Raw genomic sequence first — 13,166 nt, 5'->3', positions numbered from 1 at the left:
AGTAAACAAGAGAACTTTGAATAACGAAAAAAGATTAAGCTTCATCCTTAATCCATCCATGGATCCCCTATCACCTATCAAATAGTAACCGCTTTCGAGTGATCTAGACTCAAGAGCATAATAATCGGTAATGCAATATATGTATAGACCCTTGACAAGACACTCAGGATTGTACTACCGGTCTATATTCTACCCAGCAGAAGGTGTTATGTGCAATAGCACTCGACACAAGAATGATCAGAGATATAAAAACCCAGGATAACCCTGTACCATTTATTCCGTACCCCAATGCCAATCCAACCAATATGATCGACAACTGGCCGCCGATCATCACGGCTGTTTCCAGAATCCAAGTACCCCATACAGTCCACGGCCCCATAGTGCACATGCACTATTCCGATTCGAATTCGAAGACCATATCTTTTTCCATGCACATTCTTCAACCAGGAAAGGGATATATCACCTCTAGACAATTCCTGCCTTTTTCACGTCGAATATAACCAGTTGAGAACCCGACTTGGCTTCGGATTTACTAGGAGATCTTTACCGCGGAGTCCGATATCCTTGTCGGCCCACGTTCTCCGGCTCTTACTGGAATGCTGACGATATTTCCAAGGTTGGTAATCTCCGCATCAGCAGACGTAGGACAGTAAGCTTCCACTCCGGGTACCCAGTACTCAATACTGCGAGGGAGACACTATCAGGTCAAGAGTGCGCGTAGGTCATGTCGTCATATGAGATGAGAGTTGCTTTTTGTCTGTGCTTTGACGGTGTGGTTGACTGCTGTAAGGAGTATACATAGACAGATACATATGTAGCTATGTGTGAGAATTGACTAAACTCAATTGTGAGACTGGATTTCGGGATACTATATCCTTTCAGTTACGCTCAAGCCTCTGTTTCAAATAGAAGTTAAATACTAAATATTGAACTCTCTAAGTTCAGGTACGAGTGGAAATGCCCGATGTTTCCAGGTACTTCCACTTTCCAACGACATCTGCCACGCACAGAGCCCCGGAAAGGTCGGACACTAAGGAGACTAACACTGAAGACGAAAAGGCAAGCGGCAAATGTCTAGAGTTGTGTCTCCACAGTGAAAAGAGGGGAATTGACAGTTGAAGTACGGAGTACTGAGTACCTATAGGTAGACCTAGAGGTATGTCTTATGTGCTGTTAGACCTAGGCTAATATGTCTCGGAAAGCCCTATTTTCAGACCCGATAGGCATCATCTTTCGATGCTTACAACATTGTAGGTCTTCGGTTATACGAGAGAATGTGCTAGACATAATAATAGTTCATCCCCACTTGACCATATTAGGCTGAGCGCGTATGAATATAATAAAAAAGATGAAAGAAAAGGATTTGAACGGGGAACTAGTATTGTTAGTCTTATTTTCCATTTTTATTCCCCTCGCTTGTCTCTCCCTTGATGTGCTATGAAATTATCTGTGTCCACTCTTTTAACGCCATCGCATTTCTCCACACTCGGATTGCCCCATAAACTAAATCAATCTTCTTCATGGATCTTGAAATTCTCGCTTTCGACTTTGCTTGATCTCCAGCATGGCCACTGCCCCTGGTCACCGCCAGGCCCTGCCTTCTCCCCCACCAGCTTACCTCCGATCATCACCGCCATTCCCCCCATCACAATCACCACGGACCATCCCGAACCGACCCCAGAGCTTGAACCTCAGCCGCAAACCAGTCCCTCCAGCACAGTCCGAAAACTCTCCCATCCTTCAAAACTCGCCGCGCTCCCCAGTCAAAATCGCACATGGCGCAGACATCCCCGATGCCTCGAGCGCGCCCATCGAAGACGCATCCAGTGGGCCGACCACACCACAATTGGACCTCCCGGAGCTCGCAGACATGTCGCTCGGCAGCCCCGTGCAGCCGCCTGAGCAAAGCTGGAATCCTGCCCACCCCCTGCGGCGAGACTCGGCACAGGCTCCGCACTACACGCACAGGCATCCATATGGGCACACCCCAGCGAGCAGCGGCTCATGGTCGGTAGTAGAGCCACAGAAAGATGACGGACACGGAAACCCGAAAAAGAGCGGCTCCTCGCTAGAGCGCGAGGGTCAGAGCTATAACAGCTCTTCACGGGGAAGCTTGGATAGCGTGGCGCAGGTGTCGGACAACTATGAACCTCTGACCTACCACCACCAGCAACAGCCTGGCGCGGCACCCGCAAGGAAACCCGCACCCAATGCTGGAGATAACCCATCTGGCTCGACGGATAAGTTGGCGGTTAGGCGATCAAGGCTTTCGCGGCCTCTCTCCACATATTCCTCAGCCTCAGATGGTGGTCACCGACGCAACCTCTCCGCATCGCCGTATCTACATGCGCGGTCCTCATCACGAAACTCGATTGGAACCCCCGAAAACAGGTCCTCATCATTCCTCGATTTGCTCAACACATCATACCCGCAGCCCGGCCCAACAGCAGCGCAATTCGACAACTCGCGTCTCCAAGCCGTAGTCGGAAACAACGCCTCCCTCCTTAGCCACAAAGAGACATTCGAGATGTACCTAGCGAACGTAAAGAAAACAGACGAGCCAACAGTACTGTACGAATTCGCCGTGTTCATGGTAAACTCGATGCGCGAGATGCCAGCCGTGGACCTCGAAGACTCCAGCCCGATCACGCGCGCCCGCCTCCTCCGGGAATCAAAATCCATCCTCCAGCGCCTAGCAGACCGCAGCTACCCCTTTGCGCAGTACTATCTCGGCGATGGATACGCATCAGGCCTCTTCAACAAAGGCGTCGAGGACCACGACCGTTCCTTCCCGCTCTTCGTCGCAGCCAGCAAACACGGCCACGTCGAAGCCTGCTACCGCACAGCGCTGTGCTACGAGTTCGGCTGGGGGTGTCGTGTCGACGGCAGCCGCGCAGTCCAGTTCTACCGCCAAGCAGCGTCGAAAAACCACCCGGGCGCCATGATGCGCATGGCCAATGCCTGCATTGCTGGTGATATGGGATTGGGCAAGCGGTACCGCGAGGGCGTCAAGTGGATGAAGCGCGCGACTGAGTCCGCAGACACGCAGTATAACTCCGGCCCGTACGAGCTCGGCGTGATGCACGAGAGAGGCTTCGGAGATGATGTCTTCCCCGATGCTACTTATGCAGCGCAGCTATTCACTAAATCCGCGGAGCTGGGCCATGTCGAGGCTTGCTATCGACTTGGGGATGCGTATGAGCATGGGAAATTGAATTGTCCTCGCGACCCGGCGCTCAGTATCCATTTCTATACCAGTGCCGCGCAAAATGGGCATCCGGTGGCGATGATGGCGCTTTGTGCGTGGTATCTTGTCGGTGCGGAGCCTGTCCTCGAGAAGGATGAGCATGAGGCGTATGAGTGGGCCTTCCGGGCAGCGAATCTTGGCCTCGCAAAGGCCCAGTATGCAGTCGGCTACTTCACTGAAATGGGCATTGGCTGCCGTCGTGATCCGCTCGAGTCGAATGTGTGGTATGTCAAGGCAGCGGACCAGGGCGATGAGCGAGCCAAGCACCGAATCGCTACCATCCGAGCTGCGGCAGAGGGTACACATCCATCCGTGGGTGCGCGTAAAGAAGCGACGCGTAGTGGAGGCCGGCTCAAGAAAGCCGAGCGCAAGGATCGGAGTCCAGGTCATGGCCAGGGTGAGTGAACCAAACCCGGTTTCTATGTTTGAACATTTTACTAACATGAATTATCCAGAAACCGAAATCGAGAAGCCAGCTAAACAGAAACGATTCGTCATTTTCTAATCTCACCGTCAAACCAGACCCATTTATGACCTGATCTGCGCCAACGATCTAAACCGCACATTTCCAATATCCCGATCCCAAGCAAGCATTGAAATATAAATGCAACTGAACACCGCATCACGAGAATAATCTACGAACAATACATACATAATCCCCACCACAACCTCTGCATACACACCCGCACGAGCAAAGCGCGAGCATGAGACCTGTCATTTACAAGCGATCCGAATCCGAATCTTCAATTCACATGCCCTGTTTGAAATCTTCGCGTTTCCCGAGTATCGACCTGATACCTCGGATCTGTTTATACCACTCTCCTTTCGTACCTATCCTACATCTTCCATCTCATCTCTCAGCCATCTGATCATCTGCGTGGTAGTTTCTGCCTTCATTCCTTTGCTCACACTCATCTTCGCATGAATCTACTCTTCGCTATTTTCCTGGATTTGTTTGTTCTCGGCATTGTAAACTCCTATTCTGCCAATCTACCATTCTACTGAGGATTGTATGCATCTTTATCGTATTCTAGGTATCTCTCGTCAATTCCTAGAGCTGAGCTTGACTTGTTTTGCCTACATCATGGTTTTCCTTGTGCATAGTTAGTGCTATCTTGCGCCTTTTGATTTGTGTTGTAAATATGGACTTTAATCTGCTGGGAACTCCACAGGAATCGCTTTAGATCGTTCGTACTCTCCATAATTTACAAGCGTCCATTTCGCTCAATCGTCAATTTCCCATCACCAAATTCCACCTCGTCACTCGAGGAAATCCTGGAAACAAACGGGTATGGTCAGAGTTCTCGATAACGATGCGAATGTTGAAGATCCATCTTCCCTTCGAAGCGGAGGTTTGTTGTCATGGGTGGGGTAGATATCGCTTCCATATTGTGACGGCGCAGAGAAACGGTATGTTTGACTTAGTCTTGTGCATGATTTGGGTATCGAAGGACAGCCCTCCTCAATCATGCCCGCATACCCGTGGACGTTACCTTGTCCCGCTATATCTGGCCCTGGAGGTAATCAGACGACACTAATCTTCTCCCTGTGTGCCCTATCATGGGCAGGGTGCGAGTGAACCTATGCTTCGCTTCGCACCCCACGACAGACCATGCTTCCCTAATTCTAATGGCCAAAACTCCGGCCAAAGCCGTGGTCTTTCTACGATACAACAGTAGACGTGATCCAACGATTGATCTATGTATAGGGAATGTTGTACAATATGGGGCCCAACAGCACAACAATGATATCTCTCTCCAGGCGCAAATTCGTGGTTGCCCATGCGTCTTCCGTTGGCAATGCGCTTGCATTAGTGATTATATCATGCATCACACTAATTCCCTTACCGACATTTACTGCTCCGGCGCTCGATCAAACTAAAGGATCTGAATTCTAGTCGCATGCTTGGCGAGGTCATTTTTGAACCTAAGATTTTTATACAACATAGTAGGTATTTCTAATGCTGTATATGTTGTAACTTAAGGTTTCGTCGCGACAGAATCGTCAGAGAGAATTTTCGCGAGCCACGAGATCTGGGCAAGCCAAATTGTAAGACCAGTCGCAGGCCTTTTCGTGGCAAAAGAACGGGACGACCTCGTCGACTGTCCTGTCTTGAGGGTCTTTGATTAAAGACATATTTGCTTGGGGGGCCTGTATTGGATTAGTGGGCGGTTCAGACGGGACAGTCACGCATTTATCTCGAGGACGTGACTGGATAAGGGTTAAGTGTGAGACGGGTATGCCACTTACCATGTCGAGACCCCCAGTGCAAGTCAATTCTGATGTCAATACAAACTCAAGTATGTAAATAACCTGGGTTCAAGAAGAAATGGCAAAGCGTTGAGATAACCCGTGAACGATAGATGAAAGCGAAATGTATCAGGGTTGAAAGAAAGAAAGAGTTCGGGTGGGAGGATAAGGAGAGAAGAGAGAAGAGAAGTGAGAAAGAGAAAGAGAAGAGAGAAAGAGAAGAGAAGAGACAACAAAAACCACGTCCACAACCCTCTACCTTCCCACCTAGGCAATCAGGCACGGTGAAGCAACTCGCTTGGTTCTTCCACATCTGGAGAAAGCCATTGGAAATAAGATGGAGATTCCAACTGGTTTCTGCGAGTTTTCGTCACGATTATAGCTGATCTGACAGAGGCCAGATGGAAAGAGGAGAGAGAGAAGAAGGTTGAATTCTCTGACAGTGTGAGACTAGTTAATATACTACTGGCGGGCAAACATGTGAAGCCTGGCAAACAAGGTATCAATCATGTCTGCCATAATAGCGTCCTTTTTTGCTTCTATTCACTCGATAGTGGCAGTAGGGATTCTCGAAGTGATTTCATCCGGGCCAATCGTTTCTTTTACTAAACTGTTGAGCATGGCCCGCATTGAATCCTTTTCGAGATTTTCGGCCATCATCGGCCTTCCTGATTTGAATCGAGGCTGCCCGACCTGAGATTTTGCATCATTCCAAGACATGGTAGAGACGTGGTGTGGTTCGCGTGGGCACTGGGCCAAGGAAGACTGGGTCTAAAACCGTGTCCATAAGTGGTTTCTGTCTATCATGAACCCGAGAACAACGTTTGTTTTACTCTCGCGGTCATTGACCGATGGTCTGGTCCCGAATCCACGCGGGCCGTGCCGAGGACTAACTTGGACTATCGTCCTGACGTGTTGCATTTCGGGCGCAGCTGAACGAACACGCTCCAAAGCTAGTTGTTCAACTCGGCTAACTGGCAGTGTATGCTATGGGAAGGATCATCCGAACTACAACCCAGCTCGCTTCTGTGTAACTAGCAGCTGGACTAGTATAGGATTATTAACGAGGACACCGGCGTTGATGAGTTCCTCGTGAAGCTAGAATACCCAGCTGTTTACCATCCCCGCAAGTCTCCTTATTTTATCCCTTGAAACTGGCTAATGAAATATGTCCAATTAGGCTACTGACTCGGGGTGCTATTCCTAAAATAAGTGCCATCGATGGGGTAAATGCTGTTCTTTATGCCGATGACCAGTAGGGAATTATTTTATATATATTCACGTATTTCGACGGGGTGCAACTGTTATATCAAAATAATCCCAATATATATGTTGTCATGCCAAGGTGTATAATCCTAAGAAGGAATAAAATACGGGTTTATTCCGCTAGACAACCACAAAAACCAAGGTTCCTGTTTAGTGCCTGGCCATATCCCAGTCTGACATCCCGTTGACTGTTGCCTTGCTTAGCCGGTGGGGGTTCCCCGCCGGGTGAACTTCATGTCTCTGATCAGTAATCAAGCAGGTTAAAACCTTAGAAGAATAATCCGATCCAAAAACTTTCACCAAATTTATCAGCTATGGGTGTTCATGTGGTTTCAAAGCTGGATAACCGCCAGCATGCAAGCTTCGACTTCGAAGTCGCCGTGAAGGAGCTATCAGAGTCTTCAGTAAGAATTCGCACCCAACTGATCAGTCTCACTTCAAACAATTTGACCTATGCCCTAATGGGTGACTTCTTGCATTGGTATGTTCCTAATATTTACCCACGCCACTTGGGATTGTGGGAAAACGACCTGAAATGGAATCCTTATCAATGCTGGCAGGTGGGACGCATACCCCGTATCTGAAGACTATCCTGCACCATACAACGACTCCTCGGCCTGGGGCATCGTTCCGGCCTGGGGCTATGCAACAGTCGAAGACACGACCATCCCAGAATTACCGAAAGGAACCCTTCTTTACGGATTCTGGCCTACAGCCAGCACACCAACCGATCTCAAACTCAAACGCGGCTCACCAGAAGGCCACTGGATCGAAACCAGCGATCATCGCCAGCAGCTAATGCCTCTGTACAACCGCTACACGGTAACTTCGACATCGAACCCAATCTCCGAACTGACAGCGCTCAATCCCCTCTCAGACTCTGCACGGGACGAGCTAGACCGCATGGCCTGGACCGCGCTGTTCCTTGGCGGGGTAGCCGGGTTCGTTCTTAGCGAGTACGTTTTCTCGTCCAACCCAACCCAACCTCCCATCCATCCACTGGGAAACCAAGCTGGGTTACACTGGACCCTGTCCGACGGGGATTTGTCATCTGCGGTCGTGGTAAACCTGGCCGCGTCGACTAAAACGGCCCGGGTTTTCTCGTACTACCTGTCGCGGAAGTCGGGTAGTTCGGCGCCCTTGGTTTGTTACAGGTTACAGCAGCTGTGTCACGTATCCGAGAGGCGGATCGGAATCTGCCTTCTTCTGTTGCTTCTAAGGTCGTTGGATATGGGGATATTAATTCTAAGGAATCTGCGGAGTGGCTTGCTAGCCGCAAGGCTTCGAAAATTGTTATCATCGACTTCGGCGGTCGTGGGAATGCTCTCGATGACACGCTATCCCTGATCAGGAATTATGCTGAGTTGCAATCTTGCAAGGTTGTTATTGTCAAGGTTGGCAATGAGCAGAAGGTATACTCGATGGAGGAGTTGATTGCTGGGGGAGCAGCGATGGAGGAGCTCGGAAAGGTTCAGTTCAACACTTCTGGTGTTCAAGACACAATACTCGAGTCTGTCGGTCCGGAAGCTTACTTTGCAACGAGACGCGCACAGTGGGAAAAATGGCTCGATGATCGACACCTGAGCGTGCCGGGAATGCAGATTGTGTTTGGCAGCGGCGTCTCTGGAGCTGATGGTGTCGAGGGAGGGTGGGATAGACTGTGTCATGGACAAGTCAGGGCTGAAGAGGGATTGGTCTACAAGATGCAATGATCCTTGGAAGTCGACATGGATTAGTTTGAATTTGGTATTTAACAGGTAGAAAGAGAAGGTATCCATGAATATGAAGCTCTCCAGGGCTCCGGACCATATTCGGGGATTTATTAAAATGGTCCAACATCAACACCGGGGTGGAAGAGGAGTGCGCAAAGGGGGTCCAAACACGAACACGCTATGCGACCTCTTCATATCGGGGAGCAGGCTGCGTGGCGTGAATACTCGCACTTTGCTCATTTGAGGATCGCGCAGAATCGATCTCCGCTATCGTCGGGTGGCCACAAAGATTCAGTTGAGTAGCTACCGCTACTATCGAGTCCGAAAAGCGATCACCGTAAGCCGGAGGAGGACTTTGATTTCCCTGGATGTGTTGAATATCTTGCCCATGAACGGACGCATCTTCTCCAATCACATTGGGTGTCATATGAATCTTAAACGGCATAACTTCCGTGATCTACTTCCCTGTTAGCTGTATGTATAAATCTGTAAACCGGTTACTTGCATACCACAGCTGTTACATTTCCTTCCTCATCGCGGAACTCAGCAGTGATCGAAAGTTCATGGGTGATCTTGATATGTCTGGTCGACATGCTCTGCGAGCACGCGTCGAGACTCTGAGGCAGAGAGACTGGAGTAGTGAAGCGCCATTCAATGTCCGAACCATCTACCGGAGACTCCTCTCGAGAGAAATCGATGGTCTTGGAGAACACAGTTTGAGTTTGTGCAGCAGTGATAAACCGCATGTTGTGTCGCACTGATTCCGCAGCAGTAGCTTCCATCCGCGCAGTTTGTTTCTCAATCACTTTCGTTGTAACGGTGTTGAGCTTGGCGTATTTCAACAGCGGTGCAAACCAGCATTCCACAGGAAATGTGCAACCAAAGGGTACATTCCGATCAGTGATGGAGAGACAATACTGGATATTTTCGTTGGAGTGACCTTCGAGAGTCTAGATATCTTCAGTAACTTGCGTGTAGCAAAACATATCGAATGCAATGGACTAACCAGCGGGCAATGTGGTCTTAAATAGCTTGTTTCCAAATCGGAAACCTGGTAAATCCTAACCGGCTGCGAGACCACGAAATCGCTTTTGAGGCGCCGTTCGATAATGGCCTCTACGCGGTATGTGTGATATTGATGGTTTGCGCCAGTCGCCGTGTCGAAAATCTTGCTTGGAAGTGGAATATCGAATAAAAAGGCGTGCTCTCCTGCCGGCATTTGGAATGCGTTGAGTGTTTTCGAAGAAGCGAGTGGCTGTTCTCGCTCGAATGTGATCTGTTCACGGTTTTCTGAACTAAACACTCCCTCAATAGGTCTATAGGAGGCGTAAGAGGTTAGTCAATAACGAACTATGTGGAAGTCCTTACATCGCAAATGTTCCCCGTAATCTCACTTTGATACTCTTGACCGAGACGACTTGTGCAAGAGCGAGATTGAGCCTGCCGGTAACAGACGCGGGATGCCGCTCTTCTGAAATAAAAATGCATGCTTGGTCCAGACTAATGGAACTTGTTAGGTCAATGTGGATAGGCTAACGGGAACAATCATACCTCAACTCGGCGCTGGTAATGTGTTCGCGGAACATCATCAAGTATCCGAGCAATATTTAACTTGGGAGGTAGTTTAAGAATGCAATTGAATGCCAGCTGGCAAATTTATAGGCGAATAATGGCGCATTGTGTGTCTTTATACTCGTGTCCACGCGACGGAGCGGACATTCCTAAACGGGGTCGGGGCGCTGATTCCAATGACTCGAACCCTACAAGCGCAGCTCTTCACCGCGGGAGAAAATTACCGACATTCCTGTGACGCTGTCTAACTACGTATGTTACAATAAGTCGCGAAAAGCTTGCAAGGCCGGTCCTTGGAGATTTGTTCTGACTTTACTAGGCGTTCCTTGATCTATATTGGCTCCTACGACTGCTACTTCTGGAAATACATAATCTATCATATCCTTCAACCTGAGCAATGTTAGGGTGGAGAATACATACAATAGGCTCTCATACACTGCATTGATGAAAATTTCTTCACGAGAAAGCCGACTGAGACAAGTCTCTATCCAGATATACATTTTCCACTAAGCTATTTTGGGTAGGCTTTCCGATGGCCGCTGTTCCCGACCCGTCCATCACTATGATTTGATACCGCAATAACTACAACAACTAGGCGTCGAATAGCGGCCACCGGAAGACATACCCGAGGTGAGTTAGCGGGGTGTGTGTAGCCCTTCTTTACATCTCATGACTCTGATATTTACCTATGTACACCGTAACACGATGATCATACCACTCTTCCCCACGGCATATTGAATACAAAAAGAGTAGAAGAAGCACACTCAAATGTGCATTCACACAAGATTTGCGACCAAGGCCTCTTCTCACGTCGATACACTCTCCATCAAGCTAGACCATGAGGAACAAATTCGAAGTCGGGCATGTCGAGATCTACCAATAACTGATCATTCGCACAGTTTGGAAAACCGACATCAAGAAAATTGCCGAAAAAGGTATCAAAATCCTCAATTTCAGTTGGCGTCAAGAACGGTGTGCCGTCTACTTCGAAATTCGAAGGTTTGTCCGATCCCAGTCGATGACCAGACAGAGGGTGTGTGCTCTGAGATCCTGCATCAATCCGTCTCCCCACATGCGCCATGTCGTCAGTGGAAAGCTGTGGACGTGAGGATATATCACTCGATTCATGGTGAGAGTTTAGTCGGGCGATATTGATTTCTGGACCTGTGGAACATTCCTGGTCTATGGTGGGTTGAATGTTGTTCAACACACGCTGGCCTGAGACGAGTCATCACAGCGGCCGACCACCATGTGGTGCCCATTTCCTTGAGACATTGATGGAATAGACGAAGTTGGGAAATGGCTGTGTGGCGCGAACTGGGCAGTTTGCTTTCTCTTAGTTGCTTGTACGTGACCGAGAAGGCGAGCGAGATGGTGTAACCAATCATGGGAAACGGCAGGAAATTCCGAATATCATGATTGCAACTGAGTGACGCGATGGTAAGTATTGAATGGCTTTGTCGGATTTTCGATTCTCGTGGCCGTGATCGGCCTTGCAAACCGTGGGAATGTGTTGAGAGAATAATCACAGAATGATAAACAAGCTCGAGGGACTCTGTCGGTCTAGGGGTTAGATCTTGCCACTAAATGATGGAATATTTCATACCAAGCAGGTGTCGAGACATGTCCCAGGCCTCACAGTGGTCCACAAGGTCTTCAAAAGTGGGAAGATCGAGTTCAGCCTGATCCATGCCTTTCATGATCGGTCGGTAGAAGTGGATCACTTCTCCCAGCTTGTCGGCAATTCGAAGCCAGACACGGAACGGTGACTGAAACGCTGAAACAACATCGTCGACCACCTGGTTCCTATCTCCGTCGTGTATCATTAGGGGCCTCCCATTCATAGCAGCGTTCCATCGGTCTAGGCTCCACAGGCACCAGAAGAGACTCTTGGCAGATGGATCGGTGTGTTCGTCTGGCCTCAGCAAATGCAACCCAATGGTGTGGGCATGGTGAATAGCCTGGGCCAAATTCAAAGAACAATCCTCGGATCCACTGGAGCCCCATTCGTGCAGCGACAGAAGCGCTAAGATCTGTATCGCAAGTGTCTTTTTCTCAGCCCTTCTCGAGATGTTTTGCATAGCATCAGTGTAGATGATGTTGCTGAATCTCTCCAGTGGAAGGGGGCTCGAGTTGGGACCAAGGCATAGGAAAGGCACCGCAGCCCGGTCCTTCGCTGCAACAAGACAAATCACTTGCAAAAGCCGCGGAGGGAGACTACCCGCTCGATGCTGGGTCCGGACGTTGTCCTCGTTGAGGAGAGGCAGTAGTGGGTGGATCCGACGGAAATATATATCCATCAAGACCTCTTGGCAGTCTTTAGGAGGCAGCCAATCCGTGTGAACATGGGTCTCTAGTGCTGGTTGCGAAGAGGAGCTAGGTGTGTCGCCCTGATCAATAGAGCTCTCCTCGGCACTCAACCATGCGCCTACATCCCCTTTCTGCGACCGGCCCTTCAGCAACCTTGACTCGTTTTGTTCTATGAGGGTCGCAATAGGGTTTGAGTCGCACGCAAAACGACGAGATTCTTGGTCCTGGTCGACATCTGCAGCTGTACCTGCGCCAGGGGAGATGAAGGGTCCGGTGTGTTCTTCCACTGGATTCTGGAGCGAGGAGGCACTTGATCGCTCACCTCGTGGAGATGCAGATCTATTTCGGACAGCTGGATCGCGCCTAGAAATATGAGATGCAGGACTTTGGCTACTTGGGAGACTTGAGATGTCGGGTGAAGAAGCAGCATCAGCTAATTGCTCCTGGGAGGTGTTGTGATAACACCGTTTCTGTCAAAATCAGCAAAAGTCCGGTTGCTGAGGGCCATCTCGGACAGAATGCGACACCTTTTTGTGACGACAAGAGCCACACGCACGCCGTGCGTGTCCCCTCTGGGCATTCGTTCCATCGCGACTAACTAAGAAAGTCAGCTGCATTGTGGATGATTCTCAAATGCCTGATTCATCTTGTTGGCAGGTCATTGCGGGGGAATTCCATCTCCGGGGCGGGAACAAGAACTACGCCACAGGAGCGGGGACCGTCCCGAAACGGAAAGTCCGAATTCACAGCATTTACGAGGATGACCATCGATACAAACATAAACAAAATATTGTGCAAGATGATGTTGC

The 13,166-nt window shown here is 49.5% G+C and overlaps 5 protein-coding genes across 5 annotated transcripts; 2 read left to right on the top strand and 3 right to left on the bottom strand.

Moving 5' to 3' along the window:
- Positions 1 to 1,564: 1,564 nt before the first annotated feature.
- Positions 1,565 to 3,752, top strand: chs3 (putative chitin synthase activator (Chs3); the record flags this gene model as incomplete). The annotated part of the gene is made up of 2 exons (XM_057294623.1): positions 1,565 to 3,644; positions 3,703 to 3,752. The coding sequence occupies 2 exons, from the start codon at positions 1,565 to 1,567 to the stop codon at positions 3,750 to 3,752; spliced, it is 2,130 nt and encodes a 709-aa protein (XP_057149434.1).
- A 3,325-nt stretch (positions 3,753 to 7,077) lies between these two features.
- On the top strand, positions 7,078 to 8,475 carry N7519_007846 (DUF2855 family protein; the record flags this gene model as incomplete). The annotated part of the gene is given in 3 exon segments (XM_057294622.1): positions 7,078 to 7,244; positions 7,324 to 7,906; positions 7,918 to 8,475. The coding sequence occupies 3 exon segments, from the start codon at positions 7,078 to 7,080 to the stop codon at positions 8,473 to 8,475; spliced, it is 1,308 nt and encodes a 435-aa protein (XP_057149433.1).
- A 178-nt stretch (positions 8,476 to 8,653) lies between these two features.
- Positions 8,654 to 10,061, bottom strand: N7519_007845 (uncharacterized protein; the record flags this gene model as incomplete). Its single annotated transcript, XM_057294621.1, has 5 exons — positions 8,654 to 8,932; positions 8,985 to 9,425; positions 9,482 to 9,791; positions 9,844 to 9,975; positions 10,027 to 10,061. The coding sequence occupies 5 exons, from the start codon at positions 10,059 to 10,061 to the stop codon at positions 8,654 to 8,656; spliced, it is 1,197 nt and encodes a 398-aa protein (XP_057149432.1).
- An 812-nt stretch (positions 10,062 to 10,873) lies between these two features.
- N7519_007844 (uncharacterized protein) lies at positions 10,874 to 11,322 on the bottom strand (the record flags this gene model as incomplete). Its single annotated transcript, XM_057294620.1, has 2 exons — positions 10,874 to 11,143; positions 11,260 to 11,322. The coding sequence occupies 2 exons, from the start codon at positions 11,320 to 11,322 to the stop codon at positions 10,874 to 10,876; spliced, it is 333 nt and encodes a 110-aa protein (XP_057149431.1).
- Positions 11,323 to 11,630: 308 nt separating this feature from the next.
- N7519_007843 (fungal specific transcription factor domain-containing protein) lies at positions 11,631 to 12,974 on the bottom strand (the record flags this gene model as incomplete). Its single annotated transcript, XM_057294619.1, has 2 exons — positions 11,631 to 12,827; positions 12,885 to 12,974. The coding sequence occupies 2 exons, from the start codon at positions 12,972 to 12,974 to the stop codon at positions 11,631 to 11,633; spliced, it is 1,287 nt and encodes a 428-aa protein (XP_057149430.1).
- Positions 12,975 to 13,166: the final 192 nt, after the last annotated feature.

The sequence above is a fragment of the Penicillium mononematosum genome (assembly GCF_028829835.1).
Source record: "Penicillium mononematosum strain IBT 11891 chromosome Unknown utg000003l:1.0-8172316.0:1.0-8177699.0, whole genome shotgun sequence".
Lineage (NCBI taxonomy): Eukaryota > Fungi > Ascomycota > Eurotiomycetes > Eurotiales > Aspergillaceae > Penicillium > Penicillium mononematosum.
The sequence above is the reverse complement of the archived record's forward strand: the minus strand, read 5'-3'. Positions and strand labels throughout refer to the sequence as shown.